Source organism: Vidua chalybeata, chromosome 3 (assembly GCF_026979565.1).
Source record: "Vidua chalybeata isolate OUT-0048 chromosome 3, bVidCha1 merged haplotype, whole genome shotgun sequence".
Taxonomy (NCBI): domain Eukaryota; kingdom Metazoa; phylum Chordata; class Aves; order Passeriformes; family Viduidae; genus Vidua; species Vidua chalybeata.
In genome coordinates this window covers 3076644-3102170 of record NC_071532.1, presented here as the reverse complement: position 1 = coordinate 3102170, position 25527 = coordinate 3076644, and the positions used below count along the sequence as shown (strand labels likewise).

The 25527-nt window shown below is 38.4% G+C and overlaps 1 protein-coding gene across 6 annotated transcripts in view; it reads right to left on the bottom strand.

The window, feature by feature from the left end:
• Positions 1 to 274: 274 nt before the first annotated feature.
• MAP4K3 (mitogen-activated protein kinase kinase kinase kinase 3) overlaps positions 275 to 25527 on the bottom strand; it is a 64362-nt gene continuing 39109 nt past the window's right edge. For 3 of the 6 annotated variants that reach the window (XM_053936952.1, XM_053936955.1, XM_053936957.1), the window contains 18 exons: positions 25463 to 25501; positions 25128 to 25181; positions 22163 to 22205; positions 21788 to 21950; positions 20696 to 20805; positions 19353 to 19394; positions 19041 to 19125; positions 17848 to 17927; positions 15353 to 15413; positions 15150 to 15267; positions 13247 to 13305; positions 11266 to 11369; positions 10360 to 10531; positions 8196 to 8264; positions 7987 to 8079; positions 6333 to 6403; positions 3765 to 3820; positions 275 to 1684 (listed from right to left, as the gene is read on the bottom strand). In XM_053936952.1, coding sequence (XP_053792927.1) covers positions 1597 to 1684; positions 3765 to 3820; positions 6333 to 6403; positions 7987 to 8079; positions 8196 to 8264; positions 10360 to 10531; positions 11266 to 11369; positions 13247 to 13305; positions 15150 to 15267; positions 15353 to 15413; positions 17848 to 17927; positions 19041 to 19125; positions 19353 to 19394; positions 20696 to 20805; positions 21788 to 21950; positions 22163 to 22205; positions 25128 to 25181; positions 25463 to 25501 — 1507 coding nt within the window. In that variant the 3' untranslated portion in view covers positions 275 to 1596. The remainder of the gene's footprint in view (positions 1685 to 3764; positions 3821 to 6332; positions 6404 to 7986; positions 8080 to 8195; positions 8265 to 10359; positions 10532 to 11265; positions 11370 to 13246; positions 13306 to 15149; positions 15268 to 15352; positions 15414 to 17847; positions 17928 to 19040; positions 19126 to 19352; positions 19395 to 20695; positions 20806 to 21787; positions 21951 to 22162; positions 22206 to 25127; positions 25182 to 25462; positions 25502 to 25527) is intronic. The other 3 variants (XM_053936954.1, XM_053936956.1, XM_053936953.1) reach the window with 2 other exon arrangements.

Genomic DNA, 25527 nt, shown 5'->3' with positions numbered 1-25527 from the left:
GTGCAATCAGCAGGAGTGGAAGAGCAGGAAATGGAGGGAAGAAACCACACAAGGTGGAATTTGGAAAGACTTAGCTCAAATCTACGTGTCCACTGCCCAAAGGCCAAAAGGGTATTGATGCCAACCCAAACTGAGTGGAGCTCCAGCAACCTCTGTTCATACATTCAGAGACGCCCAGCTTCTGTGTTTGGCACAACCATTTAATAGCAGAACTGAAAACTCAGTATGTTCCATTTTAGTCTCATGTGGAAAATCAGTGCAGGTGATAATCTAATTGTACAACAACATGTTAAAAAAATTTATTTTACATTATATACATTAGGGAACATATTTCAAAGCATTACCCATCACAACAATAACGCAGGCCATAAATCACTTTTAATTTAGTTTGGTTTTAGTGTATATTATCACAATAAAATATAAAGAACATATACAAAAAAAGGAGTCAAATGTGTGCATTTTGCTTAAAACTTGGCATTTACACACTCCATTGGAAAATAGCAATCAAAAATACTTCTGATCAAAACTAAGTTCCCGTGATGCGTAGTAACCATTGTATTGTTTCAATGAGGTAGTAACTAAATTTTGGCCATGTGTTAACATCCTAAAATCAAGAAAAATGTGAAAATGGTTATAAGGCCAAAAACAAAAAGTCAAAATGGCAACATCTCTGAGCCATTTCCACAATGTGGAATGTTGCTCCTTTTCATCGTGATATGAAACTATTTAGTAAGACAAATAGTAATAACTACTTTTTATCATTGTATACACTAATAATTCAAACACCTATTGCAGAATTACAGCCAGGTACCACTAGTCTGGGACTCACACCCATCCATAAGGTATTGTTTTCAAGCATAGAGAAGTAATCATAAGGAAAGTTTTAATTAAATATAAAAATACAGGTGTTTAACTGGTTTGTTTCACAAAGGAATCTACCCAAATAAACAAAAAAAAAAAGGAACTCTGAAGCCCAAGTCATATCCACAAAGTCACAGCTTACCTTTGTGACTAAATACATCACATCTCAATACATTGTGCAAACATGAACACCAGTGTGTTGTATTGAAATTAAAACAAGATTGTAATCTGATTACAGCCTTGGTTACAATTTCTAAAAGTTAATATTTATTTGTATTAGTAAATTACATATAATAAAATACAATAGTGTTGCTAAATGTACTATATTTGTTGCTAGAATCCCACTTTATAATAAACACATGAAACGTCCTTATAATAGTACCCCAATTTAATTTCTGCATCCTCAGTGACTTTTACATCTGTACAGGTAAGACACTTGTACTTAACAGGAGGACCTCTATCTACAGAAAGTCAGTGTAGGGCTTCAGCAAGAAGTTTCACTGAAAAATACTGCATATGTACAAAGATTACATAACAGTAAATTAAGCACTTCTGTGGTATCATAATGCTTCTGTGTCCATACCACAAACAATTCTCGTCTTCCTCTCACGCCACAATAAATTATAAAGTTACTGAAGTGGGGTTACTGCAGCTTTTGTGCAATTCCAGCCAGTCACGAGTGCTGCTGCAGCAGGAGTGTTCTCCTCACAGTGAGCTGCCTGCCACGTGCTGCTCTCAGTAGCTGTTCTCGTGCCCTGCCAGGATATACAAATTGCTGTTGGCTGTCGGGTTGTCCGTCGGCCTGCTCTCCAGCACCACGACCCTAAAATGGAAATTAAAAAAGCCACAACGTCAAGTGATCCTTCATTTAAAAACAACCCTGGCTTTAATTAAATATTCTTTCCTAGGATCCATCTGACTGGTGGTTGTTTCTCTTTCCCTGGATGCCTTTAGTCCAAAAGCCCCTCAAACCAACGCCAACCTCAAAGCAAGCTCACGGTCTTGAGCAGACAAGGTCTCCAAGGATCTCCCACAGCCTCTCTGGGCCCCTGCTACAGTGTTGAACCATCCTCAACAATCATGTTTATCCCTTTTACGCAGCTGGAAAATTCTCTTGTGGCAATGTATCCCTGTTGCCTCTCATCCTTTTAGTGAGGACGTCTGAAAACAGTCCATCACTCCCCTGCTGGGCTTGTGCTTTCCTGGAGCTTTGCAAAGCAAACCCATTCATTAGGCCCCAGTTCTGAGAGTTGTAAGTCTGCCCCTTGCCACAGGAATGACAGATGAACAAAGCTGATTCTTCTGTGAGCACCTCTAGTTAATCTCTGAGCCTGCGTAACCTAATCCACAGAAACTTCCTCCAGCTCCGAAAGCTGCAGAGACAAAAATTTGCAGGCAAAGAGAATCCTCAAGGAAAGGACTACTATGTGAAGAGTTTTTTCTCTTACTTTTTCTTGACACCCACTTTTGGCCATCACTGGAGACAAGAGACTGGGTTATAAGGGCCTGCAACTGCAAAGATCATAAGGGATGTCCTAGCCCAGACTTTTCTCTTCAAGGAAGACAAATTAACCATCACAATTTTGTTTCAGAAACTATTTACAATTGTTTCATCAGGCAAGAACTGCTAAAACTGCTAAACAGATCAGGATGTTCATGATTGACTTCTCCTTCACAAACATCTTGAAGTGAAGGGAGATTGTGGGAAACTCAAATCCCTCTTGTGCATCAAGACAGGAAAGTTTGCTTGCTGCAAAACTATGGCTCAAAAAACCTGACCTCTACTCAATGTGCTCCACAAAGGGAATGACACCTCATGCAATGAGGCAATTCCCTGTCCATGAGGAGAAAGCAACGCACAAGCTTTTATTAGACTAACATCAAGGTTTTTGCTTCTCAAAACACCAGTTCCTATGAACTGCCTAGGAAAGGACTCATTTTACTGGAAAAAGGCTTCACAGCTCAAGCACAAAACAGGATAGAGCTGCAAGGAAAAGGGTATATGAAGAAATTGGCATTAATGTTTGTTGCAGAGCAAACTCTTTAAACATTGTCTTAGACTTGAACACTATCAGAGCAATCCAGAAAGAGGTGGGACCGTATTTGGGGAAGAGGACATTTTTACAAGGCAATTTTTTGCAATGTCATTCTAAGATGCAACATGGGTTTACTGCAAGCAGTGTAAAACAGAGGCAATTCTCAAAAGGAAAGTTAAAGTTAAAGCCTATCTCTTGTGAATTCATTACTGGTGAAACTCATATCAGCATGCACTCCCCTCAAGACAAAACAGCTGCAGCTTCTGTGGCTCTTACACAAGTACAAAGTTCACCACCAGGGCAGAGAAAGTTGAGGAAGTCAGTGACACTCCTGAAACAGCACTTGGGTCGCACAGACAGGTCCCAAAAGCAGATGCCAAAGAAGAGCTACACTGGGAGCTATCAAGACCTGAACAGTCATGTTGGGAAAAGAACTGGTAGATTTCCTTTTTGGGGTGAAAGTGAGATATTTCAATTTTTCAAGTATTTTATTGCATTTATCTCCAGAAGCAGATTTTGATGAGCTACTGCTGCAGAACATCTGAAAGCAAAGATTTCACCAAGTTAAACAAAAGAATTCCAATTCAAAAAGGAAAACACTCTGGAGATAGTGTCTGCAGCCAAGTAAGAGCTTCTTGCGTGGTTGAGTACTTCTGGAAGCTCACAAACACTCTTAAAAACTTTTATTTTTTTAAATTTAAGAAAGAGAAAAGCAAAAGTGAATAACTGGAAGGTAGACATGTACACAAAGGAATGTCTAAGATGCCTAAAAAAGAATTTGCAAGAAACACGCGAAAAACTTTTACAAGGTAGGAGAACACACATTATTCCTTTATTTTAGTTTGTCCTTTTTATTTCCCATCTTACCTGTCAGATCCCAGAAGCCTGAATATCCTTGTATTATCAGAAATTTCTTGTGTGATCTAGACAATAAAAATAAATATTTACATGTTAAGAACACAAGTGTTTTCATTTTGTTTTTAACATTAATCAAGAGAAAAGAATTAACTGTGACTGATGTTACCAATGACTGCCAATTAAAATCCAATAGATGATAAAGCAACTGTCAATTCTAGCTAAGATATAAAAGTTTTTTGTAATTACTCCCATATTACAGGAATTCCTCTGGTAGCCACTGCAAGCATAATGGCAGGGCTCAGCTTGGTACTTGAGTTACCAGTGAAACTCTCTTTAGAGCCGTGGCTGAAAGAGATAGGGCACAATTTTTGTCACTCTAGAGTGTATTTCCAAAAATGGGTCAAGCAAATCACACATAAAACACATTTTCTTTAAATGCTGAATTATAGTAAGAATGCACTACGTTCATATTCTGAAAAATCTTAGCAGAGAAACAATCTAATCTGTGGTACTTACGCCCATTGCAAAAAGAAAACTTCACCTTTTGACATTTCAGACAAGTGTAACAGACCTGTGTGTTCTGTTGGTGAGTTGTGTGACACATCTTTATGATCATATGAATACCAGAGCACCCAGACAATCACCATGTTCATCACTGAAGTCAACCAAAGCCCAGTGCATACTCCAAAGGGGTATTTAGTCATTTTGTGATCAGGCAGCACTGTTTACAAAGCTCCTCTTCTACACAGGCAAATTTCACACTCTTGGGGAAAGTAGACATTCTTATCTCCTTCCCAGACTCCAGTAATGTTAGCTGACTTACTGAATTCACTTCTGGTGCAGAGAACTTGCAAGAGAATTTTAATTCACAGCAAAGAAATCCTTCACTTTTCTAAGAAAATTAATTTCTGCTTTCTGTGAGGCTAAGGCTGTACAATTTTTACCCAAATTTTGAACTTCTTGTGTCAGAATTCACAGTTCCCTCTTTCATTTTTCACACTTGATCAAACCATGGTGGAAGGTCACAGCTGTGGAAGGAAATAACTTTGCAAGCAGCTCAAGTCATCCCCAATGAGGCCAACTGTATTAGAATAGGGAATCTGAACTAATGATGTCTTCAAAGAAAAAAATGCTGCAAGTTAAGTCAGTCAGCTTTTTGTCCCATGCAACAACTTCCTACCTATTACATAGCACAAATTTCCCCCAAAGTAACAAATATGGTCAAGACCTGAGCCTGGCACTGAAGGCTTTTCATATTACAGCAGAAAATACGTTTATTTCTTTTAACAGCTGCAGCTAGTGGGACAGCTAGGAGAGAGAAGGAATTTAAAAAGGCCCAAAAGCTTACCCTAGATGTGTTCTACAGAGAAAAACTTTTAGGTGGCTTGCTTTTCTGTCAACAGCTCAGTTCTGCTTTCAGTTCTTCATTTAGGTTCTGGCTTTGGCTTGACAGCAACAAAGCAAGCCAGTGCCCCTGATGCTTTACATAAACAACAAAATGCATCCATTTGGGCTGCAGCACACTGGGACATGGCCTCTCCCAGCTGGAGCAGAGCCACTGAGTGCTCTACCAATGGGTAGAGCAATGCACAAATGCCACAAGAAACATTTGCACCTTGGAAATAAGAAGCAGTCTGACTCCAGCCTTTGGTTCACACAGAGCAGGCTCACTGTCAGCACAGACTGGGTCAACTGAGGCTTTGTGCAAATCAATGCAGTGCTGCAACAACGTGAGACATCAAAGCTTGTCATGGTGTGGCTGTATGTGTACCTTAAAATACAATTAGACATAACGAGCTCAATTTCTCAGCCAATGAAACACTGATGGAGTAACTGGCAATGTTTGTAAACATCCATTAATAACCAAATTAAAAGATTCGTTAAATTCCTACAAAGTACAGCATTTTCACTAACAGGTACACAGGGTTTGCAGCAAGGGGAAAAAAAACTATTTGAGAAGGTAGTTATAATGGTTTAATTCTGTCTAAAAATCACATCAAATGGGCTAAAAAAGTGACTACAAGGAGATTTTAGCAAAAAAACCAAACCAACCATGTTTAGGTCAATCTGGTATTTTTCTACTGAAGATGGAAAAATATTTCTTGTGTAAGGTGGGCAATTCTTCAAAGTATTTTTAGCCAAGAGAACATGGCAGAGACTAAAAAACATCAGGCAACTCATGTGACACTGAGACAAAAAGCTGAAGTTTAGCAGTGGAACCACCAGCAAAGCCCAGATTTTTGCATCCATAGGTGAGAGGCTAAGGAACTGACAGTAGTCTTCAAAGCAATTTAAGGTGAAGTTTAATATCACCAAGAATTAGACTTGGATATTTTCTATGGCATCCTGGCCTGGTCTCTTGTTTCTGCTTTGCTTGTCAGATGTGAGGGGGTTCTTGTACAGCTCCACCGATGCTTTACAGCTTATGAAACAAGCTTAGAATGAGACTCCAGCTGCTAGGTCTAACCTAGGAAGTTACTGAAATGTTTCACTCTTTTTCAGACAACAGCATTGTGCATTTCTCCTCCACGTGGCTTACATTAGAAGCCAGAATTTGAAGCAAAATGTAGTACTCACCTCATTTGATCTAAAACTCCTTCCTTGCATGCCGTGTTTCCAGAATGCTAACACACTGTCTTGTAGACAGACTGGCAAGAAAGAACACTGGGATCAGTTTTGAGGCACAAACTCAACCCTTGCTTTCAAGGCCAAAAGCAGAAGACTATAGTTTTGAAATCTGTACATGTATGTTCCACTGTATGATATCCACCCACTCAGACTGCAGAATGTCTCCCAGGAATCACCAAACCTGCCTCAAAAGTAGCTGCATTTATACATTTATTTGTTTAATGAGCAGGGTTTAAAAACATTTCCACCTGCCCAGAAAATATTCTAAATGTCTAGTCCTAAATGTGTCATTTTCTTTGAACAGGAAATCCCTTTAATATTTGCAAACAATATATATGGAATTTTAACATGAAAGTGCCAGGACAGTAAAGGCCACTGGAAGCTCATTTGTGACAAGCAGGGTGAGGATTACAGTACATGCAGAGGTCCCAGAGTGAGAAGCTTCAAGTACATTCAATCCTTCCTTCCCCCCATTCCCAATCATCAAGAGCCATAAAAGTAATGTTTTCAGTGGCAATGTTTCTTGTCCTCTTCTCTGTGGGAGGTTATCTTTGGAGGGCCTGAAACTTTAAAGCTTCTCCTCAGAAATAAACTCCCTGCAACTCCTGATGATTTCAGAACCCACTGTTCCTCCTCTTCTGGTGCTACCCTTCACCTGTGCCCACATCCCTCCTACTCCTCTTTCAACAGCAGGTGGTACAATCCAGGCATGTAACTGCTGGAGAATTGCCAAAATAATCTATTCTTTCTGTTTCACAAATTTAATTCATTCAAATTCTACATAAGGAAACAAAATTTATGCAACCTGTGACATATCATATAAATCTTTGAGCTGCTTTATAAAAATGGACTGCACAAACACACATGCAAAATTAGGGCACGGGTTAGGCAGAGAGTTTATATAGGTTGTGTTAAGGTATTCCTTTAGAGGCTAGAAGTCTCCATCATGCTCCCAAGACATCTAGCTTAATCTAAGAAGACTCCAGGATTATGACTCCATTCCAATTGTTCCAATGAAAGCACATGCTGAACCTTTCACTGAGTCTTCTCACACCAAGTGAAATGAGTGAGGTAGTGTTCCAAATGCCAAAGACTAGACAGGCAGCATACATAATTCTTTACTGTTACATTGAACAAGTTATTCATAGAAGATCTCAAGTTGGTAGAGACTCATAAGGATTGCTTAGAGCATCGTCCAGATGTTGCATGAGCTCTAACAGGCTTGGTCCTGCGACCACTTCTCTGGGGAGCTCAGTCTAGCAATCAATCACCCTCTGAGTGAAATGCATTCTCCTAATATCCAACCTGAATTTTCCCATATGCCACTTCATATAATTTCCTTGTCCTTACTGCTGGTCATGACCTTTGGCTGCCAGAGCACACTGCTGACTCATCTTCAGCTTGCTATCAATCCCAACCCCCAGATCTTGTTCTGCAGAGCTGCTCTCCAGCCTCTCATCCCCCAGTTCGTGTGCATAACTGGGACTCCCTCATCCCAGATGCAGAATCCACCACTTGCTCTTGTTAAATTTCATCCAGATGGTGACTGCCCAACCCTCTGACCTCCAGGGATATTCAAGACTAATAATGAAACCCAGCTTACCTATTGATTCAATCTGAAAGTCAAACGTGAGCTCCGACGACAGTTTGCGGCTGGATTTTAACCTGCCTTGCAGATTCACTATTTTAATGCAGCCTAGACAAAAAAAAAAGGATATGTTAACCAAGGATTATCTTCAATATAGAACCTAATTTGAACACAGACTATGCATGTATATGCATACACATATACTTAGTTGATATTAAACTTACAATCCAAACACACCAAAATGGTGTCTCTCTCCAGCTGTGTTACATGGACAACACTCGTCTCCGTAGTGTCTACAAAAAAATGTCAGTGTTAGTTCATAACATACATTAGCATGAAATTTGAAATGGAAGTTCTAGAGATTGAGACATTTTGATGGATTAGTGTGTTTTATCTACTTAAAATCATCATCCTAACAGTGACATTACTCTTCTCCTAGAGATGCATGTCCACTTATCCAATATGTTGGCTGTGAAAGGAAAACTGAAGCTACAACACTGAAGAGTATGGATTTAATTCAGCCTTTTCTGAGCCATGTCACAAAAGCAAACTGACATGTACATTGCTCTCCATTTATTTTCTGTGGGTGTACTTGAATATTGCTGTTACAAAAAGGCAGATACATGTGACTGTCCACACTATGCTCTTTTCTTCTGTCTTTATTTCTAAATCCTGATAGGGACTTACATACTATTACTTAATTCTTGCTGCTATTTGCAGATGTTCCATCCCCAGATGTTCCAAAAATAGGGCTTATTTCCTTCTCTAAACCCTCAAAAGAAGGGCTATTTTCTTCTCTTCTGAATTACAGCTGCAGCAGTCTCCATCACAGCAAATGGGAATTTGACCCACAAGTGATTAGTGGACATGTCAGCTCAAAAGAGAGTAGTAGTGACATGTAGTTTTGGTCCATTTGTTTGTTAACATTAAAGTTACATACAAAGCAGCTCTTACTAATTCAACATTACTGCCAGATTCTGTAGGCATCCTTCATATAGCAAAGAGAAACTTTATATGCTATATATTAGACATGAGAAATTAGAGCACATTACCTAAGAACACAAAAGCAGCTTCTGGTTAAAATTATAAAAAATAAAAATCTATTTGCATCACTGCTCTCCTGCCAGCAGGGGACAGGAATAAGCTGATGCAAAAAAAGGGTTTAAATTTGAGCTACAAAAATAGGAGAAAACAACAACATAGACATAACATGAGAACACACAAGTAATGCAAGGAAATTGTAACAAAGTGTGGAAGGCACAATGCAAAAAAAGAACAGAGAAGGGATTAGTACTCTTGCATTTAGGCACCAATGCAAACAACATTAAGAGAGAAATGATAACAGGACATTTCTCTTCAGCCTGCTTCCTTTATGGGCTGTGCTATAAATTCACACAGTTACAGGTAGGAAGGAATGAGAATAAAATGCATTGTCTGAAGTAGTAAAGTGTGTTAATTGGCCATCCACTGCTCACTTTGGGTATTGTAACTATGCTTTAAACTGTGTCAAAATCTGATGCACTTTTCAGCAGCAGTAAGGTCAGTGGGTATCTTCCTGGAGGAAACTATTCTTGCTAGTGAATTCCACAGTACACACTCATCTGGACTCAAGCACACGTGTATGCCAGCACAGAGCTACGTATAAATTCACCACAAACCAACAAGGGATCCATGACAGGCAAAACCAAAGCTTCTGAACCTGCCAGCCATGGCTAGCAGTGGTTCCTTACTGCATCTAGGTTCAGGGGGCAACCTTGTAACTCTAAAAAAGTAATTCTTAGCACGCTTCCATGAGAGAATTTCTGCTGTTGCTCAGATGGTGGCCATCTCACTCATGGTGCCCACACTGGTGATGGGCAGGCACTCGGTTTCCTGCTACCAGTGGTCCTAATCCTTTTTGCTTTCCATAAAGGCCAGAAGAATGCTCTATCTCAGCAGGAGGTGATAACACCATTTCTTACCATAGTGACACACTGCAGGAGAGCCAAAATACATCTTCCAGAGATGTCAAAAGGAATTGCTCAGAATGCAATTTTACTAAAACCTATTAAATAAACAGAAGTCATGGTGCCAGGGTCGAGCACAAAACAGCACGGGGGCGGGGTAATAAAGTGCTGCCTAATTTATGGAAATGCAAGAAATCATAACTCCATCCTCTGCTATACCAAAAATCTCAAGGAATCCAATCAGTTCAACAAGGAGAAACATTAAAAAAGTGCACGTGCAAGCAGGTTCAACCAGATACCCCTTTAAGCAGAGAACTTGCAATTATCACTTAGCCTTAATGATTTAACCATTTGCTTCCTTAGAGAAGCCTACCTTTTAGTGCTTCAGCTATAACAGAAGAGCAAAGAACATTTTGGAATGCAATGACAACAGCACACAAACCTGTTTCTGTAAACCACGAAGAGGTAGAATTTGGGTTGACAGTCTCAAACTTCACCACCTGGTTGAAGTCTCTTCCTCTACTGACACCAACACAAACTAAAGGGAATTCCTGCTCAGGGACTACCAGCATTTCAAACAATCTCAGTGGACAAGGTACAGGAAAATCTATGTGCTAGAGGAATAAGCAAAAATAGATATTAGAAGGGAAGGAAATAAATGTATTCTGAGTTGCTATTAGATATTCAAACTGTATGGTAAATTTTAGGACATACTTTGTAATGTTAGGTTTACTTCTTCAGATAACAGGAATTCATAAATACAAAAGGCCTGAATTAAGAAGCTTGGAGCATCTCATGCCAATTCAGTTAAAATAAAATAGCATGTCTTTTATCATGTGTGTCCTTTGCAGCTGCCCACGGACAACAAGAGTGCTCATCACTGCTCTCCCTGGCTACTGAGCCTCTAAGCCTTCCAGGCTGATCCAGTTATAGCAGCTGCCTTTTTAGAAACATGAGCCCACCCTGGCTCTGTCTCTCTCCAGGTGATGTCATATGTGGAGATAACAAGCATTTCAAAAAACACAGAAGAAATGGTCACTTCTCTCTAGTATGGGAGCAAGACCACTGCTAACCCATGTCTCAGCCTGCCAGCCTCAGTTTTCTACTGTGCAACTGAAGGGCAATGTTCATGGAGAAAAGGGCTTGGTTCTCTAACTGAAGTGCACCCCAAAAACATGAACATTTATTTTGAGTCAGTTAATAAATTACACATTTAAATAGTTCTTTTCAATATAATGTAACAGAAACCAAGAGAAAAGTCTAATAAATCAAGAAATGGCTAACACTTATTCTTAACAAGCCACTACAAGATAACTAGAAGACAACATGAGAGTAATTGTCATTTTACCTTGATTAACATAAATTTTTGCATTGGTTCAACCCATTCTAACAAAACAATACTAGACTGTAGTGCTCCACAAAGGTACTTGTGGCCTGTGTAGGGATTTCTCACTGCCAAGAAAAGATAGAGAATATTAGTGTACTAAGCACATGCAAATTATAAACAATTTCCAGCTATGTAACAGTCCCTTTACTTTTAGAAAAATACCCACCACCCCCACTCTAATATTTTTTATATTTAAAAAATAGCTGATTGCACACGCACTTGGAGTGTCTTGGGTCTACTGTGTTGGTTTGCCTCAGCTGTCTCAAAATCACCACAAACAAGCTGTTAAAGAATGGCTTTTTCTACAACACACAGTTAGCCAGCAGGCAGTGAACAGTTCAGCTGCCTTTCAAGTACTGTCACAGCCAGTCTGAAATCCAGGAGCTCTGTAATTCTGATGAACAATTCTAGACCATCAGGAAATCCAGCTGAAACTGAAGAACAATAGAAGAGCAGGAAGTGCTGCTCTTCCATTGTCAGAACTCAATTAAAAACTGGCAGAGAACAACAGAGTTGCAAAATCAGGCCCTGTGAAGTTTCACAACTTCAATTCTACAAAACTGACAAAATTTCACTCCTTAAGCATTGCCAATATTTCATTTAAGACAAACAAGTGTTATTTTGCACTTTGTACAAATCCATCTAAAGACCAGATTTTACTGTGCAGTGAAGTGACTGTGGGCCATCAGGCAATAAACAACAGAGTTTAGATTACAAACTTCTACAATCCAGAACTATCCACAGAAGTTAAATATGCTCACACTACCTTACTGCCACAGAAACTCATCAGCAATCCCTTGGCACCTTAAACATCAGTGCTTTATTTCATTAATCCAAGTTCTCACTCAACATCAGACTGATGGCAAAGTGCAGCAAATAACGCTCGGTGTGACCCTGAGTAAGGCTGAACTCAGCAGCAGAAACCACAAAACAATCACCAACACCTGTAAGGTGCAGAAAGAAGACCAGAAGTTCTCGTCTTTTTCTGCCTCCTGCGGCACTCCTGCTGCCCTGAGGCCAAAAGCAGACTTCTGTGCCAGCAGGAATGGAGGCTCAAGCCACAAAAAGTAAGACTCTTACAGCCACCCTTGCTGTGTTCATAAATTATCCCTCATGTCTATCACACACAGAGGGCTCCAGGTTCAGGAGGCTGAGCTATCTCTGAATATGAAGACTCCCCTTATCATGCCAAGTAGCACAGCACTCCTGTTAGATTCTGTGTGTGCCTGGCAGGACAGGAATCACAGAATCACAGAGGAGCACACCACAAGGCTTCTTGTTTTATGAACAGAAACCCAGAAACATAGGGATTTCCAAATTAATTTTTCTGTCAGAAAGTCAGAGTTTTTACATACTCTGACCCCTGTCACTTCACCCCTGTCATCCCATGGGTGTTCCCTGCAGCATTCATTAACACTTATAGTGGTTTGGGGTTTTTTTTAATCTGTCTCCCTTTTAGAACATGTCTTAACACAGTGCAGCTTTGAGACTTTGGTAGCTGTCACATTATTAAACACATTATAAAGGCTTTAGAGACAACATTGTCCTCAAAGAATTAAAAATACTCCTTTGCTTTTTGTCACCCAATATTGATAACTGAAACTTCTGCTAGGAATGCAGGTAGCTTAATCCTGATGGCAACTTCTCTAAGTTTCTTCATCCACGGAGATTAGGTTCTTCTTGAGGATTGGTTTGAATTTTGACATCATTCTGCTTCTCTGCATTTCTTGTAAACTGTCTTTAAATATCAAGAGCTAAACAGGAGAGTTTTCACTGCTTAAACCCAAGGACTAACCTGAATGAGCTCAACATCTACAAATGCACAGCTTCATAATAATGACAAATGTCTCTTCTCCCTTTACCTCCTAAACTTCACTCAATAATCTTAATATTGCCACCATTTGTGCTCCCCTTCACACTTATTCTCCAGATCTTCACTTACCAACACAACACTTTTGACACCATTTAGTGTCAGGAATTTTTGTAGATACCGCAAACTTCCTACAAAAGATAAACACAAAATTATTGATGGACTAAAACAATTGAGTGAATTTTCTTTTTTGACATTCACTGATAGGAAAACATCTGCCACACCAAAAAACTAAAAAAATACAAGTTTGCATATTTCTTGTGAAATCATGGAAACAATAATGTGAAAATTTATCAGATAAGTAAAAATGTTCTTTGCTGGTAACAGGACTCAGAGTTTCTACACACATAAGAAGACAACAGGCACTATTGAGACCAGCCACAGTACTCTTAACAATAAAAATAACTAATTTGATGCTGTAGAAAAGATAGGAATAAATAGATTGATAGACAGATGCTGCACTCAAAGCTATGAATTGGGAAAACAGTTGTGTAACATTTCAAATGGAACTGTCCAGAAGTGACTGATAATGCAAAAGGATTGAACAGCACAAAAACTGAGTACTGGTCACAAATTTTCATTGGAACAAGTCATGGAAGGCTTGAAAGGAACTGCTCAAGGACACTCCAGGGAAAGAAGCTGGAAAGGAGACAGACATTTGTCTGTCATTATCACAGACATATTTTCTGCTACTCAATGTCTGCCTACCAAGTATCATAAATTAAGGTTAGAACATTTTGCAAATGAATATATAAACCTCACAAATTACTTCAAATTCAATTTTGCTTTGCCTTTTCTCTACCAAAACCTCTGCTTTTACCATTTTGCATGTAGCACTCACCATCACAGTATCAAGAAACTTGTTTAAGAATACACTTTATGGTCTGGTAGGAAAAATTATGTTCCCCTACATACTTCTGCCTGGCTAAATGTCTGTCTTCTGCCTGGCTAAATGTCACTACCCTAACACCCTACAACCAGAGGTAAAACAGGAAAACAGATTATTTATATTAATCTTTCCTGCCTTTGAATGACTGGCTTGGCACTCACATTCAGGTTCCTGGGAAGTGACATGACAGGACAAGAAATTTTCTGAATCCTCTGCAACTTAGGTGAGGTACCATTCCAGGCAGAATCTAGTCTGGTTTTCCTAGCACGATCCTTATGGTAATTATGGTTATTAGTCCACTGCTGAATCAGTCCTCAAGCCAAAGTCACCCACCAAAGTCAAATTTGGAAGAGAGGAGCAGAACAATAGTGCAAGTACACAGAAGATAACAATTCAAAGCACAAATTATCTCTTAGTCATTTAGAATTTACCCTCTAGGAAGAACACAATTTTCAGACAAGTGTTGCACCATTATGCTTGCAGGTAACTGAACAAGAAGAAGCCTTTCCTGAACCCAAGAATTACATGTTAATAGACTTTTAATAGAACCAAAGGTAGCAGAGAATCAATTTTTCTATTTCCTAACAGAAATCCTGTTCTATTAGAAGAACCAGTGTCTCACTATACACTTTATGAATCCAAGTTTTTTCTGCAAACTAGATTAGTGTTACTACCTTCTGCTGGGATTTGAATGGGTTACTACTAAGGCTTGTTTGGCAGTGTCCTGGTTCTGGCCAGGACAGGGTTAATTTTTGCAGCAGCCAGGAGGGGCATGGCCATAGTTTTTGTTCAGCATCAAGTACAAGCAGGATTTACCACTCTAGACTATACCTGAAAAGAGCTAGGCTCAGAAACAAGAGCTTTCATAACCAAAAGGTAAGGTGTACCAAAATCCAGTTCTCTAACAGGAGTAATTCACATCCTGATCTGTGTAAATGTAGGGCTCAACCCTCTGATTAATGCACATAAGTCATTTACTGCAATCTGAACAGAGCCCCCCACTATTTGGTGTTCCCAGAGCTTCACAAGCATCTCCTGAACTCCCAGAGTTAAGATATTCTGATATATCCAATGATGTGTATTTACCTGGGAAGTATTCGGTCAGGGAGTTTATGTGCTGGAATAGCAACAGGTAACTTTTGCATTTGCCTTGCATAATCAAAGAGTCCTGGTAGATTATGGGAATAAAGCTGAGAAGCTTTACCTGGCAATTAGAAAACAAACCACACTTCAAATACGAAACCAAGTGTTTACCAGTGCTACCACTGAAAGACAGCACAGTAACTTACCAGATATTGATAACAAACAATTGTTCATGACATATAACCAGGTACATCTTCGAGGAAATAGCTGATAAATGGAAGGAAAAACAAAGAAGTAGCATTCAATTTGATATACACAAGACAATTATCAATTAGTATCTGCTTCGATGACAGGACAAAGCTAATACTGATTTGCTTTTTGCAGGAGAAATAAGTTTAAGCCAAGTAATGTTTACCTGGATTCCAGAGTTAATTCAGAGTAAATCTTAGGCACACACAATATATTTAATATATGAATTAACATTTAGACAATTAGCACATTTTATACTCCTGTCTTCAGGTATATTATGTCCCACAAGATGTCCTTGTAAAGATCAATCAACCCTTTTCCAAAAAATTCAAAAACCACTGAATTTTCTCCTTCAAAGAAAAGCTCAACAACAAACTCCAGTAAGCCCAGCATGGTCAACAAACTACAGCCGTTCTAAAGCCTGTGACAGTCCAAATCTCTTGAAACAATTAAAACTAGCACTTTGAAGGGATTCTTCACCTTCATGATTACACATTTCACTTAAGTGATGAATGAGTGCAACAAATGTTCAAGGCAGAGCTGTTTTTTGTCAAATTCTGCAATTCCTAAAAAAATGGGGGTGAAAGCAACACACAACTACTTTCCCCCCCCACTAAGTTCTGGAACTTATTGACACAAGATGCTATGGAGGTGGGAAGTACCAACACAAACAAGGAATTAGACATACTCATGTTCAAGAGGTCCAAAAGGGGACAAATAATAGGCAGGGATCCTCCAACATCCCTCATTCAGTGACTCTAGTGGAGTCTGAGGAGAACACACAGTGACTAAGCTCACTGACACTTCCCAGTGCCACTTTAGGAAAAAGACTATTGGGCTAGATGGACCACTCAGGAGGACAATTGTTTTGCTCTTAAAAAAAAAACCCAAAAACACACAAAAGAAAACAAAACACAACTCTTCCAAAAAAAGAATAAAATATTAACCTTGAAGCTATTCTAACTCCTGGAAATGTGTATTATGTCTCTTTTGTCCACTGGTGAAGTGAAATACAGAGAAAAATTATCAAGGACACTACTTTTGCTTTTATGTTGAGTTGTATCAGAATGAGAGTAAACAATGATATAAACCACAAAACTCAGAAATGCTATTAAAGCTCTACTGACTGTTATCATAAATAATGATGCAATAAATGGTTAGCAGAGAGGGTGCCCTTCTATTCCTGAAATCTTCTCACAACCTAAACACACTGTAAGAAACACCTATGATAATAATCTACCACACTGCTTGTGTCAAAATTTAACACGCAAGGTTGATTGACCTTCTGTAGGTACATGAGCATATTGTGAGCATATCCTCAGTAGGTTTGGATCTGAGGATTAAGGAACAGCAATTCTTCAAATTAGCAGGTTAATTGACCTGTCACTCATTCCTTGTTCCACACATGACTGGCTGTGTTAGCAAGCATTTCTTCTTGTCTGTAAGTGCTTATTAAAACATTTTCCTGAAAGCTCACTAGGCAACACGCTATGTGATTTTCATTACAGCTCTTCTCCTCCTTGCCAATTAAACCAAACCAAAACCAAACTCCAAACAATAAAGAAAAAAATCCAAACCTTTTCTTGGTCTACCTAGTGATATTTCTCAGGGTAGCTGTTACAACTGCAGTACAGCAGCAGAGTGGTGCCTGAGCTAAGTTTAAATGAGTAACTCAAGCATCAGTATGATTATGGGTTACACTGAGCTCAGTTCAACTCCCTCTCAACAAAAAAGACATCTCTAAAATGTCTGGACCTTGGAGGATGAACAAACACCAGTGCCTCCAGCTTACAGTGTGAAGGCTGTCCTTGCAAATTTCTCCATCTTGATGGCGGGAGCACAGCTCCCTACGGTAGGGAGAAGGCAAGAAAGAAAACAAGTCTCTTAGAGAGTAACAAAAGAGCTGGAGAATACAGAAAAGCCTGCAACTTGCATTTTCCCCTCCCCAGCATCCCTTAAAAAAAACCACTTCCTGTAAGACTTTGCAAAGACAGAGCTTTAGGTGGAATTCAGTAAGCTGAGTCTCATCAGCAAAGCTTTCAAGACCACAAGAAGGGACTCCTGTGAATAAAGGATCTCCTTGCTTCCCTGTAGCTGAATCACAATGTTTATTGCAAAAATTCTGTACTGTAATGAAGTTTTAAGGAAAATAGAAGCTTTCATCCAAAGTGCATCAGGGAAATTCCATACTGTACACCTCATCATTGAACTGCAGAACAATGCACTAGGATGAAGTTCAAAACACAAACAGATGAAGATCTCCTATATAAACACGGTTCAGCCTACAAACACAAACATGACTCAAAAGTATCCTCAGCAGCAAATATTTAAGGTAATTCTCAGTGTAGCCAGTGCCTATGTAAATATAGTAAAAACCATTTTTACAAGGATTATACAACATTAATCTAAGGGGTTAAAAATGTGATTTATTTTTTTTTAACCAGAAATATACCTGCTCCATTGATGTTTCATGAAGTTCATTGAGGTTCAGTGTGTAAATTCCTTCTTCTGCTCCAAATATCAAGTACTGATCTGCAAACACAACCAAAAAGAGGTAGCAATCTTGATTCAGGAAGGTATGCACACCTTTACCAAAAAACAACATCTACACACACAGAAACAAATCCAACTACAATAGCTACAGTGTTTGAAAGCATGGAAAATTAATCCTGATAAAGAAGCTTTAATTTATGAATGGGGCTGTTTTAAGTAATTAGGAAAGCTCAGGGTTGTTTTTTTTTTTGTGTAATAATTGAAATTAAAAAAAAAAAACAATTCAACCACAAGCAGGAAATAATGTGAATAATTTCAGCATATTCTACTTAGACATTTCCAAATATTATGGAAATATCCATTGCCTTCTTTAAGAGTACTTCTACAGCAGTAGTGACTTGAGCATTTTCTCAGGAGTCTGTGGGTGCCTCACCTCTTGAACATAATCAAATCCCTGGATTGTACATAGGCATGCAAACAAGGCAGACATCTCCTATGAGATGATGCCAACTGCTAAGGATTTACCCTTTCCTAATACCAGTTCCTAAAAAAATTCAAATAGTTTCTTGCTGACCAGCTCAGTAGTATGTCTATTCAAATGGTGTAATGGCAGGCAAAGTGAGTACAATATTACCAACTATCCCTTTTATCAGGCTAGATATTAAAGCACTAAAATTTATGCAAAAACAAACAAACAACCCCCCCCAAAAAAACCCAAAACAAAAAACCAAACAAAAAACACCCACAAAAACAAACAAACCAACCCCCCCCCCCAAAAAAAAAACAAAAACAAACAAAAAAACAGCTGCAGAATCCTGTAGGGCCAGAAAGATCTCAGCTAAGAAATCAATATCAGCTAAGACCTCAAAAAGTCAGATTTTTTACAAATAAATTAAGATTGCCTTCTTTTGGACTAAAATGTTGAGAAGAGTCTTTAACTTCAATATGTAATTTATTCTTTTTAATCAAAGCAAAAAAACTTCACCCAATATATCTTAAAAACAACACTACTTTAGACAGCAATGGCATAACTAAAAATGACTCCTGATTATATGAATATATGTCTGTTTTAAAAGGAATAATCCTGCTCATCTAAGCACCCGTGAAATTCAAGGACAGGACAAAATAGGTAAAATACTCATCATATAGTACCTCTTGTATCTGGATTTATCCAAGATGTTGCACAATGAATTTTTAATGGACAGCCATTGAAAACCTTTGAAAAGCAAGCACCCATCTGTAGAAGTAAAAACATTAAATACATGCAAAAAATTAAAATGTGACCTTCTCAAAAGGATTATTTTTACTTCAAGTAGTAACAAAAGGTTAAGAGTCATACCACTGGCTTAGCATTGCTAAGTCATATTAGGGTTTTTAAGTAAAAAAGCAAATACTACAAAATTCAAAAAATGTGCTCTTTCACCCTGCCCCCAACGTGCACTTGTGTGACTCAGCAATACTCACATGTACTTTAGGAGTGGGAGGAAGGCCATTACTAATTGGTTTCTAGAAAATAAAATTTAGAAGTATGTTTACACTCACACACACACTATGCTTGAACATGTGTATTTCCCTCCCCACACACAACACTCAGTGTCCCTTGTTCTTTTGAGAGTTTTAAAGCCCAAATGTCACACTGCAACACGAAATAACTCACAGAAGCTGGCTAGATGTAAAAGGGAAGAAAAAGAACCCAAAAAGGCAAACTTTATTTTCTGACTCCACTATATATACAATAGTAAAAATGACAGTGGATTGGAGGGTGAAACTGACACCTCTCCAACCACACTGGTCAAACTAATAGTCTATCAATTCTCTCTACCCATAAAGAAGAATGTAAAGCAATCATCATTTACATGAACAGGTGTGAGAAAACTTAGTTGAAATATATAAACATCAGAAGACATAGGAACTTTTAGAAGAACTTTAAAACTCTCAAAAAACCAAAACAACACAGTGTAATTTTCTTTCATTAAAGTCTCCACCATGATTCCCTAATACCTCCTCATGGAAGGTTTGCACGGTGTTGTGCAACATTTTCACACTACAGTGGTGCCTGTAGAAATGCAGTATAATGTAGAATTTCCAGTACTAGAGAGTTTAAGCAATATTGGAACAATTGCTCAACCCTTCAGTATTTATTGCAGCATTAAATGTTACCACTCAGTGCTACATGCACTTTCCTGTGTCAGTATCAATTTCTCCTAGCACAAACAAGCTTCTAAACAAAGCCATTTCACAGGTAAACTTCAAGCACACAATTTCAAATGACAAGATCAAAGCTGTCCAGGTAATCCTACTTTCCAAAGTACTGCCAGTATTACTGGCACTTCCTTAAAACAAAACAAAGACTCATCACCACGTTTCTAGTCTATTTCCTCTTCACTTCTCACAAAAAAAAAAATTACATTTCCAGCCTCACACTTGGAAGGAGCCCTCAAAGAGGGCAGTCTCATGTTATATTTAATCCAGTCTAACTACAGCATATTCCATTCCCTCATTTCCCCATTTGTTTAAACAGTCACTGCTCAGTACAGCACAAGACATGACTCTCATTATGTCTCTCAGGTGTGTGAAAGACCACGAAAATTGGATGTATTTGTGATTATGTTTGTTTCTAAGGAAAATGAAACACTGAAACTTCAGCATAAGGCTGGACAATCAAGGAAAACTGTGTTTTGATTCAAAGTAAACAAGATGCCATCTAGCATAATTTCCATATTAAAGGGCATGCCTGCTCCTTTTCTTCGCACATGCAGAACAGTCACAACATCTCTAAAAGGATACCCAGAAGCTTAAATACCTACCAGCATTTCCTTCTTTTCTTTCCTTGAAAAGTTAGTGTCTCTAGCTTCATTCTGTTGAGGTGGCAGTTCCTCTCTTTCACCATTTAATTGCACAGAAGTGACTCCATTACCTAGAAAGATTCACAGTTAAGAATGTGATCCTCTGCCTTCACCTCAAAGAGTAATCTAGCCTAAAAGTTTTTTAAGTGGGCCAGAATTTCCAATTAAGTCAGAAAATATATTATATACAATATAGCATAAAATACCCTAATTTATTTCTGAAGCAAGTGTGTTCTTACATGTACACATATCCATCAAGCCATGTTCAATCCCAGTCCACGCCTTTTGGTAATTAATGTAACAACTCTAACATAATAACTCCAATCTAACAGCAGCACAGGAAGGGATGCAGTCACAGTTATGAGGGAAAATGTGAATTTCTATTCTTCAGAAATAGTTGCCAATAGCTTCAACTATTGATTCCTTAGAAACACAGCCTTGTTAGAGTCAAATCTTTAACAAATCAACTGCAGTACTAAGTATGAAGCAAGGAAAAGCTACCAAAGCAACAATTAAGAGGCAGACAATTGACCTTGCTTAAGAGAAGCCAAGTCCAAGACAACTCTCAAGGCATCAGACTAACAAAGGCATAAAATGAACAGTCAGAGCAGACAGTAAACAAACACAATTACCTCCTATACTCCCCAACCCAGTTCATTACTTACAAAACCAAATTTTGAAAGAAGAACTCTGTTCTTGACATGACAAATGATAACAACAGCTGACACACTAAACGTGAAACCTACAAACACATTTTTAACCAGTCCTGATACTCTACATTATAAGCCTGCTGCTTAGGAAAGCAATTGTGTCACCAGTGGCATCAGCAGAAATTGTGTCAGTGACTTTGATAGAAGGTACATTTGACCCTCTTAAGAGTTAAAGCATGCTTTCTTCATGAATTTTGGCTTTCATGCACTTTTTGTAACTTGCCCACCACAGAAAAAATTACCTCACTATCTTTTAATGTGTGCACAGTTAAGAATACAGAAATAAAATCACATTAGATTATTTAAGGAATACTTGTATACTCCTTGGGGTCACTTTTATTACCTAAAGGATTAGATTTCTGTGGAGGTAATCGAGGAGGTGGTGGTCTGGGTGGAACATGAGATGTAGATTTTGCTGGACTCTCTGATGCTGGGCATCTCTTGATTGTCCCTTGATTTTCATTTTCAGAAGAATATGTTTCTTGGGGGATAAATATGGATTTAGGCTGAAAGAGACACAGTAATAATCAAAAAATAATGAAAAAAGATTCAAAGTATCCATGCCACTTATTAATGAGGAAATAACCCCACATACCGCATTTGGATCCTCAGATTTTCACAAGTAAAGGGCCACCAATACAGTAATTTAAATATTCTCCCTTTATTTATTTATTTAAAGTGCATTTTTCTGCTGAGCAACCAAATCCCCCTCACTTACCTTTGGTGGTAAAGGAGGTGGCACTTTAGGTTTCATAGTAGCACTATAAAGACAAGAAACAAAACAAAACAGAGAGAGAAAACTTGAATTGCAGTCTTCAAGAAGAGACAGGGTTTTATAAATGCCATACAAATAAATATCATTAACTTATCAAGAGCACTATTATATCCAAGTAACTGCATCACAAATACTTTCAAACATTTTGTTACACCTCAGACACTCTATGAAAACAAGGATCACAGGTTCCCCCCCAGAGAGCAGAGAGTGTCATGAACTGATTTGCTGAAGATGCACAAACTTGTGCAGAACAAAATAGGGAGAAACAGAAGAGGCCTGACATTTGCTCTGTTGAGAGGAGGAAGTTAAGGGTATCAGTGAGCTGAAGGGGAGTTAAAAGAAAACTAATAAAGACCATTCCCTGGAAAATTAACACTAATGACTTAGAACAGCCTTACACATAAATGTAAAATCCATCTGCAGTGGACAGCAACCCTCATGTTTAGGTTGGTTGGTTGATTTTTGGTTGACAAGTTTCTTTTTTTACGGAAAGGCAACGTTTTCATGCTAGAGCAGTTTGGTCCAAGAGTACAAGATATTATCAGAAAACAACATAGCTGAAGCATCAGGAGCATTCTGGTTCTGTGATTTAAAAAAATACACTGCATTTAAAAAGAAAACACTAAACTCTGAAATTTTGCATGTTTTTCAAACCTCTTCCACTGTCCTGTTTCCTAATCTTTCAGGAACAGGAAGTTATTTCCACTAAATAAACTAGGAAAGTTGACATTCTTCCACACTATTTTCCTTATTTTTAAACTATGTTCAAACTAGTAAGATATCTGCCTGTTTGTTTACAGGTCTGCTTGGCTTCATTCTTTCCAAGAGTTTCTGTCCTGGCATCTTATCTGTTGTTTGTATTTCAGAGAAGATGGAAGGGGATTTTGAGAACAAGTTCCCCTGTGTCATGCATTTCAGTTTCAAGTTTAAGTCCTCAGTCATGAAGGTTCAAGCTTCATTTCCATTTCTTCTGTATTCTTCCTGCATTTCAGACAACCAGTGTTACTGAGCAGCCAAAGAAAGCAAAAAGGCAACAATCTGGCATGCATGTGACAGATGTGTGTACAAAGGACTGTGTGCCCTCCTTTCAACAAGAGGGTTTAGGTGCAGTTTGTCACTGCTATTCATGCAGGGCAGTGCCCCAGTAATTGCTGCTTTCCCAGTTTCCATAACCAGGAAATTCAAGTATTGGCAGCCTTGCTACACATGAGAGAAATACCATAACAATCAAAATTATTAAATGAAGAGTGATAACTTTATATTGTTCTCTGAAACATGGATTGTCTGCTGCTACTATCACCCTGCTTCATGCAGTGGCACCAGTTTGGGCTGGAAGGGATACACTGGATTCACTGGTTTTGTTGTGGATCTGAAGGGAGACGTGACTGATGTCACATGTGCTCCTCAACTGCAGCTCTACCTCACAGAATATAAATCAAACCAAAGCCTTGAATCTTCAGTGGGTTCCACAGAAAGATATTCAAGACCAGGCAGATGAACAAATAATTGCAGCAGATCTTTGGGCTCCAGCAGATATCAACAGGAAGGCACAGATGCAGAATCTGTCTGACCCAAGGTTGAGGGATTCAAGTTTTTACACATTGTCAGGCCCTCTCTGTAGGGCAAAAGTACTTAGGATGAAATATCAGAAGAAACAAACAATACCAAGACAATTCTGGAAGACAATCAGTGACTACTGGTCCCCAGGTCAGACAAATTAGAATGACTCCAGAAGCTATCTCAGGTTCTTTCTCACCTAACCTAAACAAGAAAATCTACAGAAACACAAGCAGCTCAAGTCAATGCTGTTTGAAAGTTCTGATGGAGTTCATGCAAGGAACAAGGATCTCAAAGCACTCCAAGAAATAGGTGCTAGCACTTCAAGACAGCAGAGATCAAGAGATTCCAAGCCCTGGAACATTAGTGAATTGATGGTACTGGTTACAAACAGAGCAAGTAAGTGTTGGGGTGGGGGGAAAAAGAAACATTAAACAGAAATGAACAGACACAGAACTGTACACAAAAAACCATCCAGAGGTTCATATGGATGGAGGAACCAAGCTGAGATGGCTCACAAAAGCAGTAAAATGACTCAAGAAAAAGGAGAGATTATAGTTTGGTTCTCTGCAAGAGAGAGATGCCAGCAATAGATAACACATGTTTTAAAGGTTTCTTGTATGAAGTAACAGCTTTCCAAATTATCCATTAACAGAAAGCAAACAAACATTACATCTCAATGGCATTGTTCTTTTTGGTCTTTACACCAGATTTATTTAGGAATGGAAATCTACACGTACTGGCTTTGCTTTTTAAATTGTTTCAGTTCTCATCTATCAATCAAATAGAGCCCAAGAATATTTATACCAGTGGGATTTAATATGAACATCATTAATTTGACACAAGCCTTTGCAGTCACATAACCTTGCTCTCTCTAAGTAAAGGAACTCAGCTCTATTCCAAAAACCAAGCACCCATACAAGCATCCTCCTAGTTGAGAACACAGAGCAAACTCAAACATCTAGAGAAGCATGTAATGCATATATTTTATCTATTTTTCATGAGCTTTATTTTGATATATAGTTCTCAGTTCTAAAGAAGACACTAGGACCGTAGTCAGCCAAATTACTGGCTCAACGTAACGATGCCAAGATTTTGTTCCATAATAGAAAATAAAAAGAAAACTGTATCAATCAAGGAACAAGATTTCCCCCTCCCCCCAATTTATAACAATCAGCAGAATAAGACAACTTATGGTGATGTAATCTAGCAACAACATGAAAATACCTATCTTTAAGAATGCCATAACAAAAAGAACCCTGAGTTGTTACAGAATGTGATTCAACCTTTTTTTTCAAATACTCATCTATTCAAGAATCTGATTTTATTTATTTTTACAAGAAGGACTTACTGTTTAGAATCATCGTCTGCATCATCATCATCTTCTAAATGTGCCACATGTCCCCTAAGAAAATAAACAATGTACTATGGTGAGTTGTATTAAAATTACCTCGACTGTTGTAAAAGATGTTGAGCTCAAAATCTACCTCTTTTATAGAAATTTACTGTCTTTAAAAAAAAATAATTATTGTTCTTTAAAGTACAGCTGCAATCTAGACAACTATGCCCCTCTCACAGCTCTCAGCAAGCACAGGGACAAACAAGAAGCAGTTGTGACAGACAAAAAAAATCAAAGCCTGAATTACTTTTGAAGCACACAGGAGAGGAAAAAAGAAATAGAATTACCGCTGATGTAGTTCTTCTTCAACTGATTTTAAGAGACTCCTTCAGCATTAAATAAGAACAAGAAC